The 24,776-nt window shown below is 38.0% G+C and overlaps 1 protein-coding gene across 3 annotated transcripts in view; it reads left to right on the forward strand.

Moving 5' to 3' along the window:
* Positions 1 to 24,776, forward strand: part of PLCB1 (phospholipase C beta 1) — a 283,302-nt gene that overhangs the window by 191,196 nt on the left and 67,330 nt on the right. The window contains exons 29-30 of one of the 3 annotated variants that reach the window (XM_008055187.1): positions 3,726 to 3,840; positions 6,462 to 6,529. The exons of 1 other annotated variant lie outside the window; for it this stretch is intronic. In XM_008055187.1, the coding sequence (XP_008053378.1) occupies positions 3,726 to 3,821 (96 nt within the window). In that variant the 3' untranslated portion in view covers positions 3,822 to 3,840; positions 6,462 to 6,529. Of the gene's footprint in view, positions 1 to 3,725; positions 3,841 to 6,461; positions 6,530 to 24,776 lie in introns of those variants that run through there. One more of the 3 variants, XM_008055186.1, reaches the window with a different exon arrangement.

The following is a 24,776-nucleotide window of genomic DNA, read 5'->3' on the forward strand; positions in this document are numbered from 1 at the left end:
CCCAGACAACCAAAGGAAGACCCAAGGGGAAGAGGAAGTGATGGCAAGCCCAGCTGCTGCTTCACACCCACCAGCCAAATCAACATATCAGCACCAATGCCTCTGTGTTATAGACACTAACTCTCAGAAGTCTCTCTCACATAGCCCACCATAACTGAAAACAAATGGAAAGGGAACTCTTAGTTCAGTTGAACCAAGTGGACACATTGAAAACCGTCACCTGGTTGTGCCCAGTGGCTCATGCCTGTAATCCCAGCACTTCGGCAGGCCAAGGTAGAAGGAATGCTTGAACCCGGGAGTTCAAGACCAGCCTGGGAAATATAGTGAGATCTCATCTCCACACACACACACACAAAGTCAAAAAATTAGCCAGGCATGGTGGTACACATCCATAGTCCCAGCAACTTGGGAGGCTGAGGTGGCAGGATTGCCTGAAGCCAGGAGGTTGAGGCTTCGGTGAGCCTTGATCAGCCACTCTATGCCAGCTTGGACGACAGAGTGAGATCCTGACTCAGAAAAAAACTGACAAAAAGCAGCACATACTTATGTTAAAAAATGGAAAATGTCTTCTTTAAGAAAGCATTTAATTTTTCTTGAGAAATTAAATGATATGATTATGATATAAACATGCAAGCAACATAGAGCTGAGAAGAGGCTGCCCCTTAGCCCTGCATGGTACTCCCCAGGCTGCTGCGCAACCATTGGTTGTCTATTGGCCCCTATAAAGCAACGTTGTGATTTAAATAAACTTATAGCTTGGATTCACATGGGTGCTGTTGATTCCTTCCTCTTTTCTTTGCCACATCAGTTTTCTTTTCCCCTCCTTTGTCCATATTCTTTTTTCCTAAAAAGTGAGAAAATGTAGGAGTGTGGTGATGGATATATTGGATGGAGGACAGAGGATCAGAAGGGAATTCTCACCACCTACTAGAGTCGGAGGTTTACATGTTGGCGGGGTTCAGAGTCTTTCCAGCAAACACAGAGTCTAACATCAAGAACAGGATGAGATAAACTTTCATTCCATTGGCTTTCATCTGCCTGCCCGTCATGTACCAAAAAATCCACACAGCCATGATGGAAAACCTTTTGGATTTATTTATACTTCTGTCTGCCTGCCATTGTACATGATTCATATAAACTTTGCTAATACTAATTACATCTTTTTATTCCCAGTGTATCTCTGTTTTTTAAAGCCCTGCTTTGGTATAACTAGGATAATGAAAATAGTTAAACACACATACCTCATATACCACTTAAAGCAAAGATTAAAGATTTCATGGATTTTCAAGAGTCATTACCTGATTGAATGATGGCCTTCAGCATTTTAAGGAAAAGGATGGCCAACCTCAAACTAAGAGAAATACTGTCATCCCTTAGTATTCATGAGAGATTAGTTCCAGGATCCCCTATAGATACCAAAACCCACAGATGCTCAAGTCCCTTAGTAGTATTTGCACATAACATATACACATTTTTCCATACATTTAAAATCATTTCTAGATTATTTATAATACTAATACAATTTAAGTGCTATATAAATAGTTGTTATACTGTTTATTTAGAGGATAATGACAAGAAACAAGTCTGAACTATTTAGTTAGTACAGACACAAACATCCATTTATTTTCTTCAAATATTTTTGATCCACAGCTTGTTGAATCCATAGGTACAGAACCCATGTGGAGGACTGACTGTATTTACCTACAGAAGATCCAAAGAGGAAGTCTATTAGGTGCTTTGAAACATTTGATGAAGCAGTATGTGGAGACCAGAAAAAAAGACTATTGCAAAGGGGCAAATGCAGGACCACTAGATTGAAAAAATACTAAAGAAAGTTTCAGTTTCCAACAGGAAAACAGTTGCTAAGAGCAAGAATTACATTCTGTTTTCCATGTATTATATCTAAGACCATATTAGTATAAAAGATCAATCACTTTGGTCTTGTTTATACATTTCCTGTCAACAAAAATCAATTGACTTGCATCTGCATTTATTGTAATCATTAATTGAGGTTAATCTTTGAATTTGACAAGCTCTTTGTAGCTGCAACTAAGTCTCAGATAATATTTTCATATTTCAAAAAGTCACACATACATTTATGTACACAAACACAACAACTTTATACAACTGGAAGGAAACTTAATAGGTTTAACCATTCTGGCATCAAAATAGATTTTGCCCTAATTAATTATGCTAGGATATGGGCATTTGTGTCAAAGAGAGTAAGCAGCAGCATGTATATTCTTTTGATACAAATAGAAAATATGTTATCTTCCGTCTTTGGTTGAAAAGGATTTGTTTCTTTTTCTTTTGAACCTTACACATTATTCCCCCCCCCCCAATAGCTCTTAGGTTTTGGGAAATACACAATGAGCTATTACAATTCTTAATTTTCTTACTGGCCTTTGTTTCAGGTGGAACCAAAAAACCCTAGGATTTGTAAAATATTATAAATTAGTTATAACACCTTTATAATTGTTAAGATACCAACTGCAGCACAATCCCCTTATCCAAAGCCACCATTATCTTTCATTTGAATTTCCAGACAGCTTTCTAACTGGCCCTCCTGCTGCCGCATGTATCCACTTATAATTTATTCCCAAACATGACAGCTAGACTCGTCCTTTTAGAACATAAATTAAATCAGGTTGCAGGTTGCTCCTCTGTTGAAGACCCTTCAATGGCTCCCTTCTCTCTAAGAATAAAAGTGTACAAAGTTCAACATGATCTAACCCCACTTTCCTGCATTCCTTTTCCCTTTCTTCATTGACATTCTCTCTCCTCAGGCTCTACTGGGCTTCTTCCATGGTCCCGACAAGTCAGGCCAGTCCTACCTTGGACTCTTGTAGGAACTGTTTCCTCATCTTCCAAATGTCTGCTTGGGCAACTCCCTCCTGTTTTTCAAGTCTTTGCTCAAATCTGTCTTTTCAGAGAGGCTTTCCATGATCACTTTATTTACATTTGCAATTGTTCTGCCACCATTCTCTCATCCCTGCCATCCGCTCTCCTTTTTTCTCTTATTTATTCTGCTCTACTTTCTGTTTTTCATAACATTTATCACCTCCTCTCATTAAGTCATATCCTTCTTTCCTAACTGTGTCATTCAATGTTGGTCCCTCTCCACTAGGGTGGGGCTGTGCAGGAGTGAGGGCTTTGTCTGTTTTGTTCACTGGCCCTCGCTGAGCCTCTTAAGTTCCAGGCACCCAAGAACAACACCTGGCACATCGTTGATGTTCAATACAGATCCTTTGAGTGCATGGTTTATGTAGAGGTCTAACAAAATAAACTTTGTATATTAAAAAATAGTTCTATCTCTTTGGGAATGAAAAGTAGAGCCATTAAGTCCAGACATGTTGGACTGCATTGTTCAACTAAACAAACAGTGTCAGAAATTCAGCACTATCCTTTCTCAAGTTTCTTGATGGTAGTGGAATTTTGTGGAGAACTTCTCAAAAGTAGGAGTTGTGATCATATTTAGCATCTGATCCTTACAGAGAATGGGAAAGAGCCAAAGAGAACTCAATACCACTTCCATTGTGTTTGTGGTAGGCTAGATGCCACACCACACGAGAGATGTTGGGGTAGATTAAGGGAGTTGAAAGAATTAAATCTCTATTCTAGAAGGCCTTCCAAGAGACCTCCCAGACAAATCATTTGAAAAACCGGGTGACTTAGATATCAATTTTATTGCCACAAAATGACAGACTCCCTTTTTTTCCATACAGGGGGAAGGTTCCTCCTCATTATCGGAAACTTGCCATGAGGATCCCTCTGTTTCCCCCAACTTTACTCCCCCCAACCCTCAAGCTCTCAAGTGGTGACCACCGTCCTTCCGGCCAGGTAGGACTGGATGGGAGGGGTCGCTTCTGAGAGAAAGGTGATGCACAGCCATCTGGTTTTTAGGCAGCACAGACTTGTTCCTTCATTATTTGTCCTCTCCTTATCTACATTCCTGTTTTTCTCCTGCTAAAATTTCTGGCCACACCCATGATGCTTTCCTTATCTTTTCTGCCTTTCTCTGGTATTAATTTCTTCATCATTGTGCTCTCTCGCTCTCTCTTTTTTTTTCTTCATTTTAATTTTTGCTCCAAGGATACCAATCAGGCATATGCTCTCTCTTTTTGACATAAATTTCATTCTTCCATATCGTCTCCTTCCCTTTTCTTTTTGTTTCTCTGTTTACAGAGCTGGCTTCCTTTTTACTCTTGATCTTTCTCTCTTGCACTAAACTATTTTTCTCAGTTTAAAACATTTTTTCCATTCCTACTTCTTACTTCACTGCTTTCCCACAGTACTATCATCTTAAAATTCAGTGGGATCATGTTAACTCACAGGGAGTCTTCTCAACCCACTCCGCTCAACTTGCCATAGCCCTCTTTTGAAAGTCCAGCAAAGTGTATTCCCATATGGTATTTTGAGTGAAGGGAACAGCTTGGGACTTCCTGATTCTGTGGAAGTAAGAGTTCTTGGAAATACTTTACTAATAGGGAAGCGGGGGGCCCAGGAGCTATTGGTTGGAACTAACTTTAGCTTGAAAATTAGAGTGAGCTTTAACTTGTTAGAAGAGATGCATCTTGAAAACTATTATATTGCTTTCACTAATAAGAAATCAGATCTGAGCCATTCCAAAGGGTATGCATTTCATGGAGAAAAGAAGCATTCTTGTGATTATAAAGGAAGCAAACTTCTGTTCTGACATAATGGACATAGAGATCTACAGTGAGGCTTATCATGTTTTGTCTTCAGCATTTGTTGACCTGTGAAGCAATATAATTTAGAAACATGTTGAGGAATTATTGAAAACAACTCTTTACTAAGAAAGAGGTCTAAGTTTTCCTCTTCCTCTACATCAGTTGCTCTGGCTCAGTGCTTTTCAAACCTTAATGGGTATAGGAATTACCTGGACATCCTGGTAAATTGCAAATTACTGATCCAGGAGTTCTGGGTGGGGCCTGAGAGTCTGCATTTCCATTCTGCCACATTTCCATGGACCACATTTTGACTGGCAAGAATCTAGTCCATTCCTACATCCCGGCATAAGCACCTGGGAGAAGATTTAAGCTCCCTTCACAGTGTTTTATTGTATTTGAACTTTTGACCCAATCACAAGACTGGCCCTTTGATACCTTTTTATTTTCTACTGATTGTAACACTAGAAAGAGCGACATAGGGGATGTCATTTTAGAGCAAAGCCATAGCCTGGCTATGAATTCTGTTCATTTCCTCTCAATAGGGACAATTTTGTTTCTGTGTGACCTTGTAATAAAGTCCAAATTGGAAGATGGGGCAGAGAAGGGAGTGTAGTATCCATATCCAGCTTCTACAGAAAGTCATCAAGAAGACCTTGAAAAATATCTTCTTCCTTTGGATATAAATGTTATGATTATCTTTTAGATAATCCATTATGGTCATCATTGGATTTTTTTTTTTTTGTACTTGTTATTCCTGTCCCAATGGTCTTGAAAACTGTTGTGAAAACATTTAATACCACAAGTAGAATACCAGATTTTCTCAGGGGATGCAAATGACAGCAGAGCTAAGAACACATAACTTGGGTTTCGTTTTTCAAAACAAATGCAGTAGAGGCAGAGATGTTACATTTTTGTTTCTGTGCTCTCTCAGGCTTGTGATAGCCTGTTCACAACTTGTATTCCCTTCAGAATGTCAGCTGAGACTCCCACTGAGCAAAACATATTTATTTTAAAAAAAGAGACAAATATTCCCACAAAACCTGGACTTCAAAAAATTGAATCATTATGTTTGTTTGGTCCCTTTAGCTTTCCACATATAAAAATTTACATAAAAATAAATGTTTCACACTTTTCATGAAAAAAACAGGTCTCATTGCTAAATAGAAAAAACAAGTCCATCATAATATTTTATATTTGAAAAAGGAAAAAAAGGTGTGTTTTTTAAAATAACAGTGTATGGAAAGCAGAAGTATGGGCCAATTTTAACACTTCCTCCAATATTTTTGTATTCTTGCTCTTTTCTTAAACATTTTCATTCATACACTGCAGGTGAAAACAAAATGATTAAATAAAAATTATATAAATAAAATTCAATAAAACACAATAGTACATAAAGCCATCACATATTCGCCAGAAAGAATTATTTTAAGACTAATCCCAAGAGTACTCATCACATAAATAGTTGGAATTTGTATTTCTTAATTTGTGAGTGTAGACATTAATGAAAAAAATATATTTTTATTATCAGATAGGTAAACTGATCTGGTGATTTATACTTTGAATGCTGGGTAGCCTATTTTTTTTAATACCTACAAATTACTATTGAGTAGGATTTAAAATAAACAAAAAAAGATGAGTTTTAATTTTGTGTGTGTATGAACCTTTAGATAAAGAGTCATTGAATGATAATTTTTAAAAATATTGACAACTTAGCATTGAAAAATTGTAAATTTATGCCAAGTATGTATTAAATGTCTGCCTTTATTCTAGGATATACATTTTCAACAGAGAGTACAAGAGAAGAGAAAACATGTTTCCTACTACATGCTTTAAAGTAATAAAGGCCAGTTTAAGTCCATAGAAGGACATTACATTTTTTTCCTGACAAATAATAATAAAAACAATAACTATTAGCATTGTATAGTTTGCCATGGCTCCTATCACTGACAGGCAGGCAGCTGTTTTCTAGGGTTGTCACATCTGGTGGGGAAGCAATGCCAAGCGAAGGGGAGTGGCAACCACCTCTCTAAAGCAACAGGGTTGGGGAGGAGCCCACCAACCTTCAGCTCCTCCCAATCTTGACTTTTCTCCCTCTTCCTTTTTTCTCTACTTATATAGTCAGTGCTGAATTCAAACCAGATACTCAGTGGGTTTGCTTCTCTTAAGGTCTCTGTGCCCTCTCTTTTCTCCACATACCTCCCTTCCTTTTTTTGAGTTGAGGTCTTACTCCCAGCCCAGGGGGGAGGGCATTAGCATTCTCACAGCTCACCACAGCCCCAACCTCCTGGTCTCATGCAATCCTTCCACCTCAGCCTCCCTAGTAACCGGGACTACAGGTACATGCCACCACACCTGGCTAATTTTTTTATTTTTTTGTAGAGACAAGTCATGCCATGTTGCCTAGGCTGACCTCAAACCCCTGGGCTCAATCAATCCTCCTGCCTCAGCCTCCCAGAGTGCTGGAATTACAGGCATGAGCCACTCTGCTCAGTCCCCACTCCCTCTCTTTTTGTTTGTTTGTTTGTTTTTTGTTTGTTTGTTTTTTTGAGTTGGAGTCTCACTCTGTCACCCAGACTGGAGTGCAGTGGCCGCTCCTGGCCACCCCAGCCTCGACCTGCTGGGGTACGGCGATCCTTCCGCCTCAGCCTTTCAAGTAGCTGGAACTACAGACGCGCGCTACCACGCCCAGCTCATTTTTTGATTTGTTGTAGAGATGAGGTCTCGCCAAGTTGCCCAGATGGGTCTTGAACCCATGGGCTCAGGCAATCCACTCACCTCAGCCTCCCAAAGTGCTGGGATTACAGGCTGAGCAACCGAGCCTGGCTCCCACTCCCTCTCTTATGTCCTGTTCCCCTAGCCCTAGAAAATAATCCTTGTAAACTAAGGCTAGTTCTGAATTATACATGAGAGGGGTTAGGCTACACACTTGAACTTTGCAATGCACCTGTTTTTATTTGTGAAGCTATTTTTTTTTTTTTTTTTGCATTTGGGTCTCACTTATTTGTTCAAATAGTATTTATGAGGCTCTAGTATTATCTTCTTTTAGATTGTATCAGTCAGTCTCAGTCATGATGCAGGAAGGGGGTTCTCTGGAGCAGGTGACAAGTGATCCTATTCTCCTTTTCCTCTGGAGTTAGAGTCAGGGGAACTGCTTTGGGTTGTCATGTGTCTCTTTAAACGTGGGGACAAAGAAGTTGTCTACCAGCAGAGGGTTGTGTCTGACAGTGCGACCTTTTTATGACCTCCTTTGAGTCTGGGAAGGAGACAATAAATTAAGTCAGAAGTTTGCCACTAAAATAATAGTTATGAGATCCAGAGTATTCAAAATGTTGGAGGACTCATTAAACGGGGTTGCATAAATATCATGCTGAAAGATTTAATGAGTCCATAGGGTCACTTATAGAACAATGGAGCAGAGATGGCCTAGAAAAAATAAATTAGAATCGATATTATGCTTCTGAATTAACAACTATAGATTGCTACATTAACACCTGAGAGATGAATTCTATAATTATATCTTAATGATGCATGTTGGTGTTCTCATCATGGGAAAAATGAAAATTGCTCACTTTTAGCTTTGTACTTGTCAATAACAAAAATAAATTTACACGTGTGTGTTTATCTCTGTAGACTCTGGGAACCATGGGTGCTTTAAGTAGCTGCAATTAAGTGAATAGTGTTATGTTTTAGCCTTTATTAATTCAACCAATAGTTATTGAATACCTGCAAACAGCTGGCATTGGACTTGATGCTGGGAAAATAAAAAGATGTATCCTTCTCTCCCACTTCAAGTTGATTACAGTCTAGTAGAGTGTTGTTCAATGGAACTTTCTGGAGTCATGGACATTTTCCATGTCTAAGTGTCCAATGCAATAGCCACTAGACATAGGGAACTGTTAACCATTTGAAATATGGCTGATGTAACTCAGGAATTGCATTTTCAATTTTATTTCAATTTAGGTATAAATAGCCACATGCTTAATCTTAATTTCCAAGGTGCACTCCAACATTCTATAAAAGATTTCATTGGGACAGAAGACTGTTTTCATCATTATAGTAGAGCTACTTACATGGGAGGAATGGCTGACACATAAGTGGGGAAACCTAGGAAGGCTTCACAGAGGTGGTAACCCTTGTACTAAGACCTGTAGGAGCAGATAAGAAGAAATTCCTCATGACATTATGAAAAAGCTTGAGGTGTGAGTATCATGTTATTGTGGAGCTGTATGTAATTTTATTATTTACATGTTGTGGTTTCCATAATGAAATATCACAGACTGGGTGGCTTTAGTAACAGAAATTTATTTTCTCACATTTCTGGAGTATGAAAGTCCATGATCAAAGTGTCTGCAAGATTATTTACAGGTGAGTCCTCTGTTCTAGGTTTGCAGATAGTCGCTTTTTGTCACGTCCTCACGTGGCCTTTCTTCTGTGCATGTGGACAGAGAGAGAAAGACAGATAGAGAAAGAGACAGAGAGGCAGAGAGAGACAGAGAACTCTGGCATCTCTTTTTTTAGAAGGACATGGGTCCTACCAAATCAGGGACCCTCTCTTATGACCTCATTTAACCTTAATGACCTCCTTAAAGGCTCCTATCTCCAAATATAGTCACATGGGACTTTTTTTTTCTTTTTGGAGTTGGAGTCTCATTCTGTCACCCAGGCTGGAGTGCAATGGTGCAATCACAATTCTCTGCAACCTCAACCTCCTAGACTTAGGTGATTCTTCTGCCTCAGCCTCCCAAGAAGCTGAGACCACAGGCATGTGCCACCATACTCGGCTTTTTTTTTTTTTTTTTTTTGGCAGACACACAGTTTCGCTATGTTGCCTAAGCTGGCCTCAAACTCCTGGGCTCAAGCAATCCTCCTGCTTTGGCCTCCCAAAGTGCTCGGATTGCAGGAATGAGCCACTGCACCCAACCATACAAGAGCTTAGTTTTTCAACATGTGAATCTGGGCGGGGGGGAGGGGGGGACGACACAATCCAGTCCATAATACACAGCATTCAATAAGTAAATACCTTTTTTTAGGTTGTTTTCCTGAAGAAAGTAAATATATATCTCACGCACATCTTACACAAGTTATATGAAAAAAAGCTATCATCTATTTATCTAGCATCTGATGATTTTTTTCCTTTTTTCTTTTGACCTTGTTTTTTAAAAAATTTGGAAGATGTGGGTTATAATTCAGGATCCATCGGGTGATTTGAATTTTATTTTATTTTAATTTATTGAGTTGGAGTCTCACTCTGTCACCCAGACTGGAGTGCGGTGGCATACTCACAGCCACCACAGTCTCGACCTGCTGGGCTCAGGTGATCTTTTCACCTCAGCCTTCCAAGGAACTGGAACTATAGGCATACTCCACCACACCTGGCTAAATTTTTGACTTATTGTAGAGACAAGATCTCATCAAGTTTCCCAGGCTGATCTTGAACCCCTAGACTCAGGCAGTTCTCTCTCCTCGGCCATACAAAATGCTGGGATTACAGGCTTGAGCCACTGCACCCAGCAGTATCTGATGATTTTAATCATCACTTTTGCTTTGCACATTGACAGATAACAAAGTTTCTAGAATATTTACAAGTATAGAAAGCACCTAAACCAAAGTATCCACCTCATAGAACTCAAATGTAATTAAATATTGTTTAAGCAAACATTAATTTTCCTTTATTCTTTGAGGACAAACCAGAGATGAACTGAAACTGGCTATGTAAGCCCACAAGAGTTTGTTTCAAAATTTTTTAGGGATTTTGTGAGCTGGTTGTAACATACAGCCATTATTAAAAATTAAACTATATAAACTTACAAGTAAGTAAATTATATTAAAAACAAAAGTAACAAATACTGAAAACTTATCACTTGCTAACAATTTAATACCAGACTCTATTGTCTGTGCTCTTGAAGTCCTTTGAATTTATTAATATCTACTGTGCGCAGTCTGTAGTGGTGGTTATCATAGTCTGCTACTGGACACCTCCTCCCAACACCCTTGTTCAAGGTCATCACTTTGCTAGTTTAAAATTGGCCCTGGTGCAAGTATTGACACCATGAAAATCAGCAGATTCTAAAATGACCCTTTTTTCTCTAGAAGAGCCACATATTAAGCATTTACCAGCAATTGCTAGCACAAACCTTACCCTTTGTCCTGGCACAGGGTTTTCCAAGGATTTATACAGAGTTCCTGTTTTAGCTTGCTATGGTTGAAATGTTATTATCCATCCTTTAAAAATATAACAAAACTTTCTTCTGAAATAGAATATATTCTTTTTCTTTTGAGACAAAGTCTTATTATATTGCCCAAGCTGGTCTCGAGCTCCTGGACTCAAGCAATCTTCCCACCTCAGCATCCTGAGTAGCTGGGATTACAGGCGCACATCACTGGGCACAGCTAATATAGTGCCTTTTAAAAACTTTTTCTGTTTTCTACACCAGTGAGAGGTCGCACTGCCTTGTTAACCAATGAAGTCTCAGGCCCTTAGTGTAGAATATTTTGCCCAGGCTAGTTTGCATCTCCTAGGCTCAAGCAATTCTCCTACCTTGGTCTACCAAAGTGCTGATTTTACAGACATGAGCCACCATGCCTGGCCAAATATAAAATATTTTAGGGACAATAGAAAAGTCCCCTAAAGCATAAACCTAACATTTTTCTAACTCCTAACTAGTTTTCAGGTAGAAGACTCAGCAATGTCTTCTGCCTGAAAATTGCCTCAGCTGTGACATAATATCTCTCCCACTGCTAATACTAACTCAAAGCTAATACTAAGCTGACACTTGCTGCACTTATTTTACAGGGTCCGCTTTTTCTCTCTAAAAGTCTTAAGTAGTAATAAGTGAAATAGAATAGATTCTAGGGAAAACAGCAGTTTTTAGATTTAATTTTATTTTCCATAGGAAACATTTCTCTCCAATATTGGCCTTTTATACCATCTCCCAACAAGTGAAGAGTGACTCAGACTTTGAAAATGCAATGCCATTTGGCAGAATTCACATTCTACCTTTTATTAAAACTGTAGTTAAATCATACCTGTGGGCTTTAAAATTTGAGTCCCAGGAAGTTAAAGTGACTTTTCCAAGGTCACATAGAGAATACATAAACGCATTTAATTTCCTGTGCTGGCCTTTCATTTCAGATTTACACCTCCCAGTACGTGTGTTTTATGATTAGAGCTCTGTTCACTTATGATTTCTTTTATCATCATAACATTGTACGAGGCTGTTACAAGAGTGAGTATAAGGAATGCAAGTAGGAAAGGTAAAGTGATTTAAAGTGTTTACCCTTTCTCCAAGTGAAACTTATATGCACAAAAATTTTAGAATCATGAATCTGCATTGAGTATAAGTATAGGAATGAATAAAATTAGTGACATATTCAGGGAATGAAGATGGGATTCCAGGAGGTGTTTCTGGATAATGCTTAATTTTAAAAGGTCTTGTAGAGGAGAAGCAGCAAGTAAGTGACAAAAAGTCTAACCTGTAAGGTGGGGAAAAACAAAACAAAACAAAAAACAAGAGTGTCAGGGAAGCCCAGAGGAAAAGAAACTCATGGATACAGAGGTAATGACCTGTAGCGTCTAAAGCAAGGAGTGGAACAGAAGACTGTCCTTTGGCTTTAATAACCAGGAAGTCATTACTGGCTGCGGTATTAGTGAGGGTGTCACTGGAAAGGTGGGGTTGGGGGCCAGACAAGAGAAGCAAGGAATAGATGACAGCTTTTCTTATACTCATCTGGAAGTTTAAACTTGGAGGGAAGAAGAAATCTGGAAGAGTAATTAATGGAGGAAATGAAAGGAATAGGAGGAAAAATCCAGTTGAGAAGAGGTTATTGAGTGTTCTTATTTTATGTTTCAGTCTAGTTCATCATGAAATACCAAATAAAATAATTGCCAGGGAACAACAGGGAAAAAGATATTTCACCCACCCTAATGGTTGGCAGGGCGGTTTTTCCGTTGATGAATGAATGTTCAATGGAAGAACAATGTCATAATGAGTATATAGCACAAATTATCAAGAACAATAACAAAAATGGATTTCTGTAGACACTGCTTAAGTACTAGGTTGTTTTCTTTTGCTATTGGATACATGGGCAATAATACACAGTTTACATCATGATCTTCAGAGCAGATACAGAAGGCCACAGGCCCGCACGGTGGCTACTACTATTGAACCATTGACAGACCAAAAGACATCCATGCGTATCTTCCTGTAATTAGAATTCACTCAGCCTCCTATAGCAGGGAAAATATGTTACATATTATAAACTCATATATTTTCTTTACTTCTTAAGGGGTAATGTGCTTAAGCACACTCTGCTGTAGGATTTTTACCCCCAAGGCAGAACTACAGCCAGATGGAAGAATAGGATGTGGCTCCTAAAAAAGAAGATCCTAATTAGGAAGACAAAAGTCTTGAGAAACAGGGATTGCAAGGAAGGGCTTTCTCCAAATTCCTTTAGCTTATGACACAGAAGCCAGGCCTGAGGGGCTACAGTTTTATATCCAAAGATGATAGAACTCAGGATAAGATTTAGAGGAAGTGAGAAGTCTGACCCTTCCAGCTATAGAATTGTTGGACAAAGAAGGAGAGAGAGAGGGAAGAACACAGGAGGTGAGACTTTGTATGTACCTCTCAGATTTCTACTCTCCGGGCCAAAATCTGTAATATACTGGACCAGGCTTATGACTCTTCATATCCTGTGTGTCTTAAGACAGGAAAATTCCTTCCTGTCGCAGTGATGGGAAATAGTGGTGTTAAGGTGAAAGCCTAGGGACAAGACAAAGAGGCTACCTCTGGTGACGACTTTGTGGCTAAAGTTAACTGAACTCAAGTAGTGAGGGAATTCGACCAGACTCCAACAGAGCATCAGTCACCCAAACAGCCAGCAGCCTTTGTCCATGAAGAAGTCTAGGCCAGCCATTTCACAGCAAAGGCTTGTGAGGACACAGAAGGGAACCTTGTACCTCTGAGCCTGCCACCCTTCTTCCCGTCAGAAGACACACTGAGTTCCCTAATAGGTTTACCCACAATTTGGGGGAGCTGAAAATGGGAAGGACAGCTTTAAAAGAATTTTACCTAAAGAAACTGACTCATGCCAGAAGCCTTTAAAACCAATCCCATGGGGCTTGAAATTTTGAAGACACTCAAGGAAATGATTTGGTTTTTTCTAACAGTTAGAAAGGTGAGGGCCGGCTGCTTCCCTTCCTGTCATGGGAAGTGGCGTCTGTACCCTTAGGGAGAGTAGATTGGGAAGGTTTCCACTGTGACTTAAGTGACAACCATTTCACAGGCAGGCAGCTCAGAGGCTGTGGTAGGCAGCGCCAGCTACTCGGAGTCAATTGAAAGGGAATTGGTCGCCTGGGAGTTTTCTAACCTGATTTCAGGTTTCCTGGACACGGTGTCCTCTCCTGACCCAACACCTGTTGTGACACATAGATGTTTGTAATGAGGTGACGGTTCCATGAGCATTAGGCCACATGGGAACAAGAGGAACACTTGAGTGCAACTGGCCTTTTCCTGTTTTCTCGTATAAACTTCTTTTCCTGTTTTCTCGTATAAACTTCTCTACCAAATTTACACGCTTGTAGAAAGCTTTGGCAAGATTTGTAGACAAAATCTTTAAAATCACATTTGTGGAAGAAGTGTTTGCTGCTTCATGGCTGAAAGAGATGCTCAGATGTACTGAAGTATTGCTAGAAATCTGCTTTTGTTTGTTTATTTATTTATTTATTTAGTCAGGATCTCATTCTCACGCATGCTACATAGAGTACAGTGCACAATCACAGCTCACCACAATCTGCAATTCCTGGGCTCATGATTCTTCTGCGTCGGCCTTCCAAGTAGCTGGGACTACAGGTACAAGCCACCGCATTAAGCTAATTTTTAAAATTTGTTTTAGAGATGAGATCTTGCTCTGTTGCCTAGGCTGGGTTCAAACTCCAGGGTTCAAGCAACACTCTCGCCTCAGCCTCCCAAAGTGCTGGGATTACAGGTGTGAGTCACCACACCTAGCTAGAAATCTGCTTTTTTAAATGTCCATTTCACACTTAAGAACTCAGAATATCGTAATAAAAACAGGTCTAAAATAAAATATTTCACCACACACACGCAAACTCAATCATAGTAATAAAGGCAGTGAAAGGAAACATTGGGAGGTGATGGATATGTTTTTTAAATTAATAAATAAAATTAAATATTCCTAATGGACACATTAGACTCTTGATTTTTCTGGTGGTATCTCAGTAGATTCATTCTGTAGAGGCATTAGCTGATGAATGCAAGCCCCTGCAAGAAAATAGGTATTTTCTTCTATCTCTTATCTCTTAAAATCAGAGAACAGTGTATTTAAAAGCAGAATTCTATTCATCCATCCACGAGGTATACTTGCGTGTGTGTGTGTGTGTGTGTGTGTGTGTGTAAAGGGCCCAGCATTAGGAAAGCTTTCCATGTGATCTGTAGGATTTCCCTCTGCCCTGATGGGACTGCCAGAACTGAGGCTTAGCTGGGAGTCTTAGAGATGGTTTTTGTCTTTTACTTCAAACTTTGTGCCCAACTCTATTGATTGATATGATGCTCAGAGCTTTATTATGATCATTTACACTTCTACCGTACCTCAGTGTTTAAGTCTTACTGGCAAAATTAAATGTGAAAAAAAATATTATGTGAGATTTTACAAGAGCCCAGAAAAAAGAGTGAAGATGCCAGTAGTGTTCATTGATGGCATCGTACTCTGTCATTGTTCTGGTTAGAATTCTGGCCTTTTGGAATATTCTACCTAAGGCTTAAAGCTAATCTGATTGGGAAATCTCAAAACAGCATTTTGAGAACGATTTTGACACTTACATTTCCAATCTTGAAATGACAGTTCTCACTCACTTATCATAAAGTAGAAAATAGGTATTTTATTCTACTCTTATCTCTTAAAATCAGAGGACAGTGTATTTAAAAGCAGCATTCTATTCATCCATCCATGAGGTGTACTTGCATGCGCGTGTGTGTGTGCGCATGTGTGTCTGTGTGTGTAAATACATTTAAAAGGCAAGCCGACTTATTGCTTTGGTACAAATCTTTTTTTTTTTGAGTTGGAGTCTCATTCCATCTCCCAGGTTGGAGTATAGTGGCACACTCACAGCCACCCCAGCATTGACCTGTTGGGCCCTGGTGATCCTTCTGCCTCAGCCTTCCAAGTAGCCAGAACTACAAGCACGCGCTACCATGTCAGTCTATTTTTATTTATTGTAGAGATGAGGTCTCGTCAAGTTGCCCAGGCTAGTCTTGAACCCGCAGGCTCAGGCAACTCACCTCAGCCTCCCAAAGTGCTGGGATTACAGACTGAGCCACCGAGCCTGTCCAAAGTACAAATCTTTAAAGAAACTTATGTCGCTGCTTTCATTGCAAATAAAAAGGTACTATAGTGGGTTGTGATCCCACAGTTGTGATTCCAGCACTTTAGGAGGCCTGGGCAGGAGGATTTCTTGAGCCCAGGAGTTTGATACCAGCCTGGGCAGCACAGTGAGATTTTATCTCTCTATATGTATTTTAAAAAATTAGCTGGGTGTTGTGGTGCCTACAGTTACAGCTACTTGAGAGGCTGAGACAGAAGGACAGGCCTGAGCCTCGGAGGTAGAGGCTGCAGTGAGCCGTGATCATGCCAGTGTACTCCAGCCTAGGTGACAGAGTGAGACCCTATCTAAAAAAAAAAAAAAGTATGATAATACAAAAACAAACATGGAGGGTGGCTATTTAAGCCTGTTACTCTTTTAAAATTTTGTACCATATGCATTACCTATGTTTTAAATGTGTTAGTCCATTGCTGTAAAACAAACAAGCAGACCTCACTATGTGTTGCTACACAATAAGCTCCACAGTAGCTATCCAGATTCAATGTTCATTGTTTTAAAAATCCAGTCCCCTTTGATCTTAGACTATGTTCTTCCCTTCTGTATTGCGCAGGCATCAGATAAACGGGTTATCTCCGCTCCATAGCATTGTCTGTTCCAATCTTCTTTCCACTGTATTCCTTCTTTTATTTGGTTGCTATGAATTTATACACAATTAAAGGGAGAGGGAAGCTTGTTAATTGAAAAATTGATTGTATAACCTTGAGGTCTTTGCTTTAATTACCTTCAGGGTCCAGGAATGACATTTCCCCAGATTTATTCTCTTCCTTAATAGAGGATTTTTTTTCCACTGGATTTCTGGAAACATCTGATGTTCAGACCATAGTGTCATGCTCTACTGGTTTTATTATTCACACAAAAATGTGTTGATGGGCCATGGGCAAATTAAATTATAATGATGATTTAAATGATAAAGTATAATCATTCAAAGGTGGGGCTAAGAACCACTACTAACCCTGACAAACCTAAGGCAGAGAATTTCAGAAAGTTCCATGGACAATACGAGATGCTAAGGGTTTGACATAGGTTGGGCTGACACCTTCATGTAGCAGATGTAGAAAGAGGCCCAGAATGGTCCACTTACCTGCAGTGGTGGGGCCAGGCCAGAAATCTAGTTTCCAGCCTCACTCCCAACCACTCTTTTCTCCCAACCGTATTCCATCTTAGTGAGTTACAATGCAACACCAGGAAAGAAATGAAATATGGAAATATTTGACTATTTATAAATTATCTGCTAATCATAAAGCAATTGAAAAATTATACAATAAAAAATTTCAGTTAGGTGCTGGATGCAGTTTAAATTTTGAAAGTCAACAATTTTCCTCTACAGAAGTAATAATATCAATCTAGAAAGATACATAGATATAATTATGTATAACATCACATAAAACAACAGAAACATAAAATATAGAACACATACAACCTATGTATAGATGTTCTCAAGGAGTCTTGTGTATTTCTGTGGGACAGATTTCTAGAAGTGATCTTTAATGATTTCTTATAAAATGGTAGTGAAGAAAAACTAAAATAGAGTCAGAGAGTACAAATGAAGTGATAATAGACAGGAGATTAATAAATAATTAGAAGATAGAAGACAAATGAGTAGAAGGTAACTGATTTTTCAGAAGAAAGAAGGGATATTGCCAAGTGCCCAGAACACAAGACCCCAGCTGAGAGAAGCACCAGAAACAGAAATCAAGGGAAGCAAATGACCAAGGAAATATGATAGAAAACATTTCCCCAACTGAAGGACATTAATTACCAGACTGATGGGCCAAATGGAGTGCCCAGCAACAGGAAGGAAAAGAACCATACTGACAACCCCACACTGGGAGATTCTGGGAAACAAAAAACAAAGAGAAATGTCTAAACATTTACAGGAGAAACAAAACAAAACAAAACTACAGGTATAAATTGAAAGTCAGAATGGGACCAGGCTTCTATACAGGAAATCTGGAAATTTGAAGGGTGAAGCAAAGCCTTCAAAGTTCTAACATAGATTAATGGACAATTCAATAGCCAGACTATTAAGCCAGAGAGTAGAACAAAAATATGTCCAGACATATACAATATCATACCACCTATATATTTTTCTAAAATGCAAAGCAGATTCTATGTTTCTTTGTATGAACATATACATGAATATGAATATGAATAGAGAAATTCTAGACACTACACACCAAACTTAACCTAGGACTGGGATTGGAGAAGTGGGCAGAGGGTGCTTTACAGCTATCTATGTTGTTTCTTTGCATGTGCTTCCTAAAAGTATGTATTTATGTATTATCTGGGTGATTAAAAATACTCTCAATTTTAATGTAAAAGAATCCATTACTGATAGAAGTTAGTTTTAAGTGGGAGATTGTTTGAAATTCTGAGCTTTTCTAACTGTTCATCTGGATCCACTTCTTTCAAGTGCCCTCTTTCTTTCTATTTCTAGCTTTAACAAAAAAAAAAATCCAATTCAGGCTAAAAGGAGCTGTTATGGTTTCTTGATATCATCACATTTCTGTTAATGAGCCCTTCAAACTTGATTGGTTTTTAGTAGACTTGCAGTGATTCTGAAGCAATCCTAAAGTCACCTGTTTCCCTCGGCCATATACATTTCCACGTCTGTTGTTGATATGCTCTAAGATACAAAAATATCAAAAAAGCAAAATAGAGAGAACTGTGTTTCCAGTAAAAACTGTGTAACTTTAAAAACTATGTTGAAGTGCTTCAATAGATGGGAAACTAAGGAATACTCTGAAGACAAGGTCCAAGTGAAAGCAGGTGTCCAGAGAGGTGGCAGAACAGTAAAGCTGCCCTTCACCTTGAAAGTGTCTACCATGTGAATATTGAGCTTAGATTTTCTCATAGTGTTGGGCAGTGGGAGAATAGGAAATGAAGCCAAAGTGATGGCTTAGTGGGTCTAAGAAAAGAGTATCAAAGAAATGGAAGCTATAGAAGCTATGGTGGAGTGAATATGAAGGATTGAGTGAGAAGATATGAGTGAGAAAGACAAGAGAATGAAAGGCACAAAGTCACAAATTCAGGAATCCCGAGCAAAATACATGTTTAACAATTTTATATCCAGATATATCATACTGAACTTTCAGAAATTCAAGTATTATTTAAGAATGAAAGCAATGAAGCATTTCCTTTTCTCCGCATACCCCACATCTTTAAAATAAAATAAACTTTAAAAAGAGAAAGCAGTAAAGAAGTTTTCAGCACTGCCTAGAATGACGGGAGGTGGGGAGAGAGCAAGGGTGCAGTGGGGAGGACCAAGGGATGGCCACCATTAGACCTTCACTGAAGGATGTCATAAATCTGTATGCTAATCAGAGGGAAATGATCCCAGATGAAGAATATGAACAAAGACGAGAAAATTCTAAATGGATAGGTACACCTAAATGAGCATCAACTATATAAATAATAATGTTTTATGGGATTAAATGAAAATTTAACTAAAATATAAAGCAATAGTATGCAATTCAAAAAGAGGCAGTTGACATTAAAGTATTCTAAGTCTGTGAGTTTCAGAAAGAGGGTAAGTATTAATCAACTCTAGATTGTGATAAATATTGAAATATCCAATCTTAATAAAAAACTAAAAAGAGCATAACTTCATAAATTGCAGAGGGAAAAAATATGAGATTAGAAAATGTAATCCAAAAGAAAGCAAGAACAAAGGGGGAAATGAGCATAGAAAGGAAAGTAAAAGATAGAAAGCATAAAAATGAGAAGATAAAAATAAATCAGTTAGTATCGGCAGTTGCAACATATGCAGGAAAAGTTCCAATTTCAAATATCAAAGATTGTCACTTTGTATTTTTAAAATTCCACAGTATGAAGGGGTACCTAAAAAACCCAGAAATTATTTATAAAATAAATTGTATGTTTATTCTTACATGTTTAAACTTAGTCACCTTCAAAGTACTCTCTGTTTGATGCAATACACCTATCACTGCTCAAAACAGTTTTCAAACTTGTCCATTTTGATGTATTTTTCCAGAATATGCTTTTAGTGCTTCTGCTGTTTTTTGTTTCACTTCTCCCATATTGACCAAATGTTTCCCTTTGAGGACTTTTTTCATCTGTGAAAACTACAACAAAAAAGTTGCTTGGGGCAGGATGGGATGAATAGAGAGGGTGGGGATGGGGGTTACATAGTTTTTGGTCAAAAACTGCTGAACACTCAGCACGGTGTGGGCAAGCATGTTGTCATGGTAGAAGAACCAGTTACCTGTTTGCCACAACACGGAGTGTTTCTTCTCCAAATCATGACAAAACCTTCTCAAAATATCCAGATAAAAACTTAGATTGACTGTTTAATATGGAGGAACAAATTCCAAGTATACCACAAGGGGCCCAACCCCAAAAATATAATTCCAGGTTTTTTAGGATCCCCCCATATGCTGCTTAAAAAAGAAATGTGTGGAGCATAGGGTTTATAAAAATTATACATTAAAAAAAGAAACTATATACCAAGCAAATACTAACCAAAAGAAACCAGCTTTAGCTATGTTCATATCAAATAAAATAGATTTAAATGCAAAAACAAAGTAAACTGTTACATAAGAACAACATTTTCAGCCCTCTGAGAGGATATAACATAATTATTCACATAATACCGCATCAAATATATAAAGCAAAATATCGACAATACTGAATCTAGTTCTGTTGTCAAAATTGTTCAACATACTTCTCTCAGTAACTGATATGTCAAGCAGACTGGAAAAAATATTATCACAGTATAGATTTGAATAAGAAAACACAGTTGGATGTACTGATGTGTGTCTGTGTGTAAAACTCACAAACAGAAAAAAATTCAAGGAAAACCTTGTAATCAAAGCATTCCTATGAGACAAAGATGCCCACTATTATCAGTTTCTATCCAATGCAATAAGATAAGAAAAAGAAATAAAAGACATAACATTTAGTTATTAAGTGAAAGAAATTTATAAATCAATTATTTTATTTAATGAGTTCAGCAAATATGCTGAATATAAAACCAATATACAGAAAACAGTTGCATTTCCATAAATAAGCAATATGCACCTAGTATAACTTTAAAAATTTATAATATCATAGCAAATATACCCAATATAACTTTAGCAACAGATATGGAATATTCTGGAAAAATACATAACATAATTGAAAAACATATGCTTATAACACAGCCAATAACATAAAGTTCTCCCAAATTGATCTAGAGATTAAATGTAGTGTCAAAGGAGAAAAATAAAGTTAACATTTATAGAATATGACAAGCTGATTCCAAAATTTATATGAAGAAGCAAAAGCCTAGGAATTACTAAGATACTTTTGAAGTGGAATAGAGTATAAATACAGAAGGTGCCCTAAAAAGTATACACATTTTAAGCAAGGGAAAAACTGTATTAAAATTGTAATACTCAATGTATACCATTAACAAAAGATGAATACAAGCCATGTTTGACTTATGCAATTATAAGAGGTGCTCAAAGTGGTTACCATCAGTCTCAAGACATTTCTGATTACAGAGAACTACTACAGGACCTGCTGTGTGAGGCCCCCTAGATCCTCCCTTGTGCACATCACACACAGTACCATGTATCTCAAACTTATCACAAATACGTGCAGTTGTTAGGCATGTTGAAGATTCTGTTGCATACTCATGCTTCCATTGTCCTTGACTTCTACAATGTTCTTGAATTTCAAATAACCACTTCAAAATGATCTTGTACTCCTTGAACGACAGCCATGCTTCCACCATTTTCTGTGACTGTCCTGCCTGTCTCAAGGTGATGCTAGCATTCATTTGATTAATGATATCTTTTGAACAATCGACATACTACACATTGCTACTGTAATCCAATTCAACTTCACAAAGTAATACATAGATAACATATCTTAAAATGTATATACATTTTTTTGGTGCACCTGGTATTTATCACATATTAAGAATCATTATGAATATATAGTAATTAAGATTTTAGTAAGATATAGTCAAATCAAACAAATAAATGGTTCATAAGCAAGTGCCCACAGATATGAAAATTTCATTTATGACAGAGGTGATGCTGGAGATCTGTTGAGAAACTCAGACTTTTCAATAACTGGTGCTAGAAATCTTGGTTATTGACATGAAAAAGAATTCAATTGGATTCCTACCTCACAACAAACACAAAATTCAGGTGATTTCAAGGCTTAAATGTGAATATAAAATTATAAATCTTTAGGAGATAATGAAGATTTCCTTTGTGCATTTTGAAAACAGAAGTATTTCTTTACTAACATAGAAGAAGAACAAAACAACCAAAAGATTGATAATGTGGGCTAAATGAAAGCTAATGAGATGTTCTGTTCATCAAAAGACACTTTGTTTTTGTTTGCTTGTTTGTTTTTGAGTTGGAGTCTCACTTTGTCACCCAGACTGGAGTGCATTGGCACACTCCGGGTCACCACAGCCTTGACCTGCTGGGCTCACGTGATCCTTCTGCCTCAGTCTTCCAAGTAGCTGGAACTACAGGTGCGCGCTACCATGCCAGGCTGGTTTCTAATTTATTGTAGAGATGTCTCACCAAGTTGCCTGGGCCGGTCTCGAACCCGCAGACTCAGACAATCCACTCGCCTCAGCATCCCAAAGTGCTAGGATTACAACCTGAGCCACTGAGCCCGGCCCAAAAGACACTTTGAAAAAAATGAAAAGACAGATATCTACTACAATAAAACTTATAAAAATTTACCAGTATACAGTTATTGTTTGAAATACATTGGGAATTCATTCCGGGTCCACTGTTTTCCCCCGCCCCACCAAAATCTGTGGATGCTCAAGTTCCTGATATAAAATGACATGATATTTGCATGTAACCTATGCATATCCTCTCCCACACTTTAAATCATTTCTAGATTATTTACAATACCTAATACAATGTAAATGCCATGTAAATAGTTACAATGTATTTTTTAAAAAAATCTCCCACATGCAATCATTCCCAGTATATTTATTTTTAAAATGTGTATTTTTGTATTTTTTCAAATATTAAAAAATTTTTTATTCTTCTTTTTTTTTTTTTTTGAGTAGAAGTCTCACTCTGTCACCTAGGCTGGAGGGCAGTGGCATGCTCCCAGCCACCACAACCTCGATCTGCTGGGCTCAGGCAATCCTTTCGCCTCAGCCTTCCAAGTGGCTAGAACTGCAGGCGCACGCCACCATGCGCAGCTAATTTTTTGATTTATTGTAGAGATGGAGTCTCATCAAGTTGCCCAGGCTGGTCTTGAACCTGTGGGCTCAGGCAATCCTCTCACCTTGGCCTCCCAAAGTGCTGGGATTATCAGCATGAACTACCATACCCAGCGCCCCTCCCTTCTTTTTGTTTTTTAAGTTGGAGTCTCACTCTGTTGCCCAGGCTGGAGGGCAGTGGCACACTCATGACCACCGCAGCCTCAACCTGTGCTCAGACGATGCTTCCACCTCAGCCTTCCAAGTATCTGGAACTACAGGCATGTACCACCATGCCCAGCTAATTTTTTTGATTTATTGTAGAGATGAGATCTTGCCAAGTTGCCCGGGCTGGTCTTGAACCCATGGGCTCAGGCTATCCTCTCACCTCGGCCTCCCAAAGTGCTGGGATTATAGGTGTGAGCCGCCGCGCCCGGACTTTTTTCAAATATTTTAAAGTCTCAGATGGTTGAATTTGTGGATATGGAACCCATGGATACAGAGGGTAAATTGTATTATCACTATATTAATATATAAATGTCCTACAAATTAAGAAAAAGATAAACAACAGAAAAATGAGCAGAAAACCATAAATAGGGCAGAAAACTTATAAATAGTGTCAAGTTTATTTTAAGAAATGCAAATTTAAGCCATAATATTGCATTATTTTATACCTTCAGAGTGGCAAAAATTTTAAATCTAATAATATCAAGTGATTTGCAAAGATATGGTACATCTGGAACCATATTAAACTACTGATGGGAGTGTAAGTTGGTATTAACACTCAGAAAAACAACTTGAGATTATCAAATTTTGTAAAGTTGAGATAGTAAAATTGAAGATGTACGGTCCTTATGACCAGAAATTTCTCATCAAAGTAGAAACTCCCTAGAGACATTTTTGCATATATGGATCAGGAGACTTATGCAAGAGTGTTCATAGTTATATCCTTTGTATCCAAAAAAAGAAATTGGAAATAGCTCTCCTTTCATTTATTTTCTAAATAAACTATATATTCCAATCTAAAAAAAAATTGAAAATAGCCCATCTATAAACAGGAAAATGAAACAATGCTACTGCATGACTGCAAAATAATATTACACAATGACTAAATAAATATAACATAGCTATGCATGACAACTTGGATGAATTTCAGCAACACAATATTTAGTGAAAACAAGTGGCAGGAAGATATATACAGTATAATTCCAATTTGAGAAGTTTAAAAACTTGCAAAATGGATCAATATCTTGTTTCAGTATATAAACATGGTAAAAATAATTTTCTTAAAGCATGGGAATGATAAACCAAAAAATTTAAGACTGCCATTATCTCTGAGGAGTCAGAGAAAGAGGATTTTATAAACTTGTCAGTGAACGTTTGTTGTTTCAGTGTTCTTTATATCTTATGACTATTTTACCCTCTTTTGTTTCTACTCAATATTTAAAAGACAATTTTTTTAAAAAAAGAAAAAGAAGAAGAGAAAGCAGTCATGATGTAT

The sequence above is a fragment of the Carlito syrichta genome, unplaced genomic scaffold, assembly GCF_000164805.1.
Source record: "Carlito syrichta isolate Samal-C Ts95f unplaced genomic scaffold, Tarsius_syrichta-2.0.1 Scaffold301764, whole genome shotgun sequence".
Taxonomy (NCBI): Eukaryota; Metazoa; Chordata; class Mammalia; order Primates; family Tarsiidae; genus Carlito; species Carlito syrichta.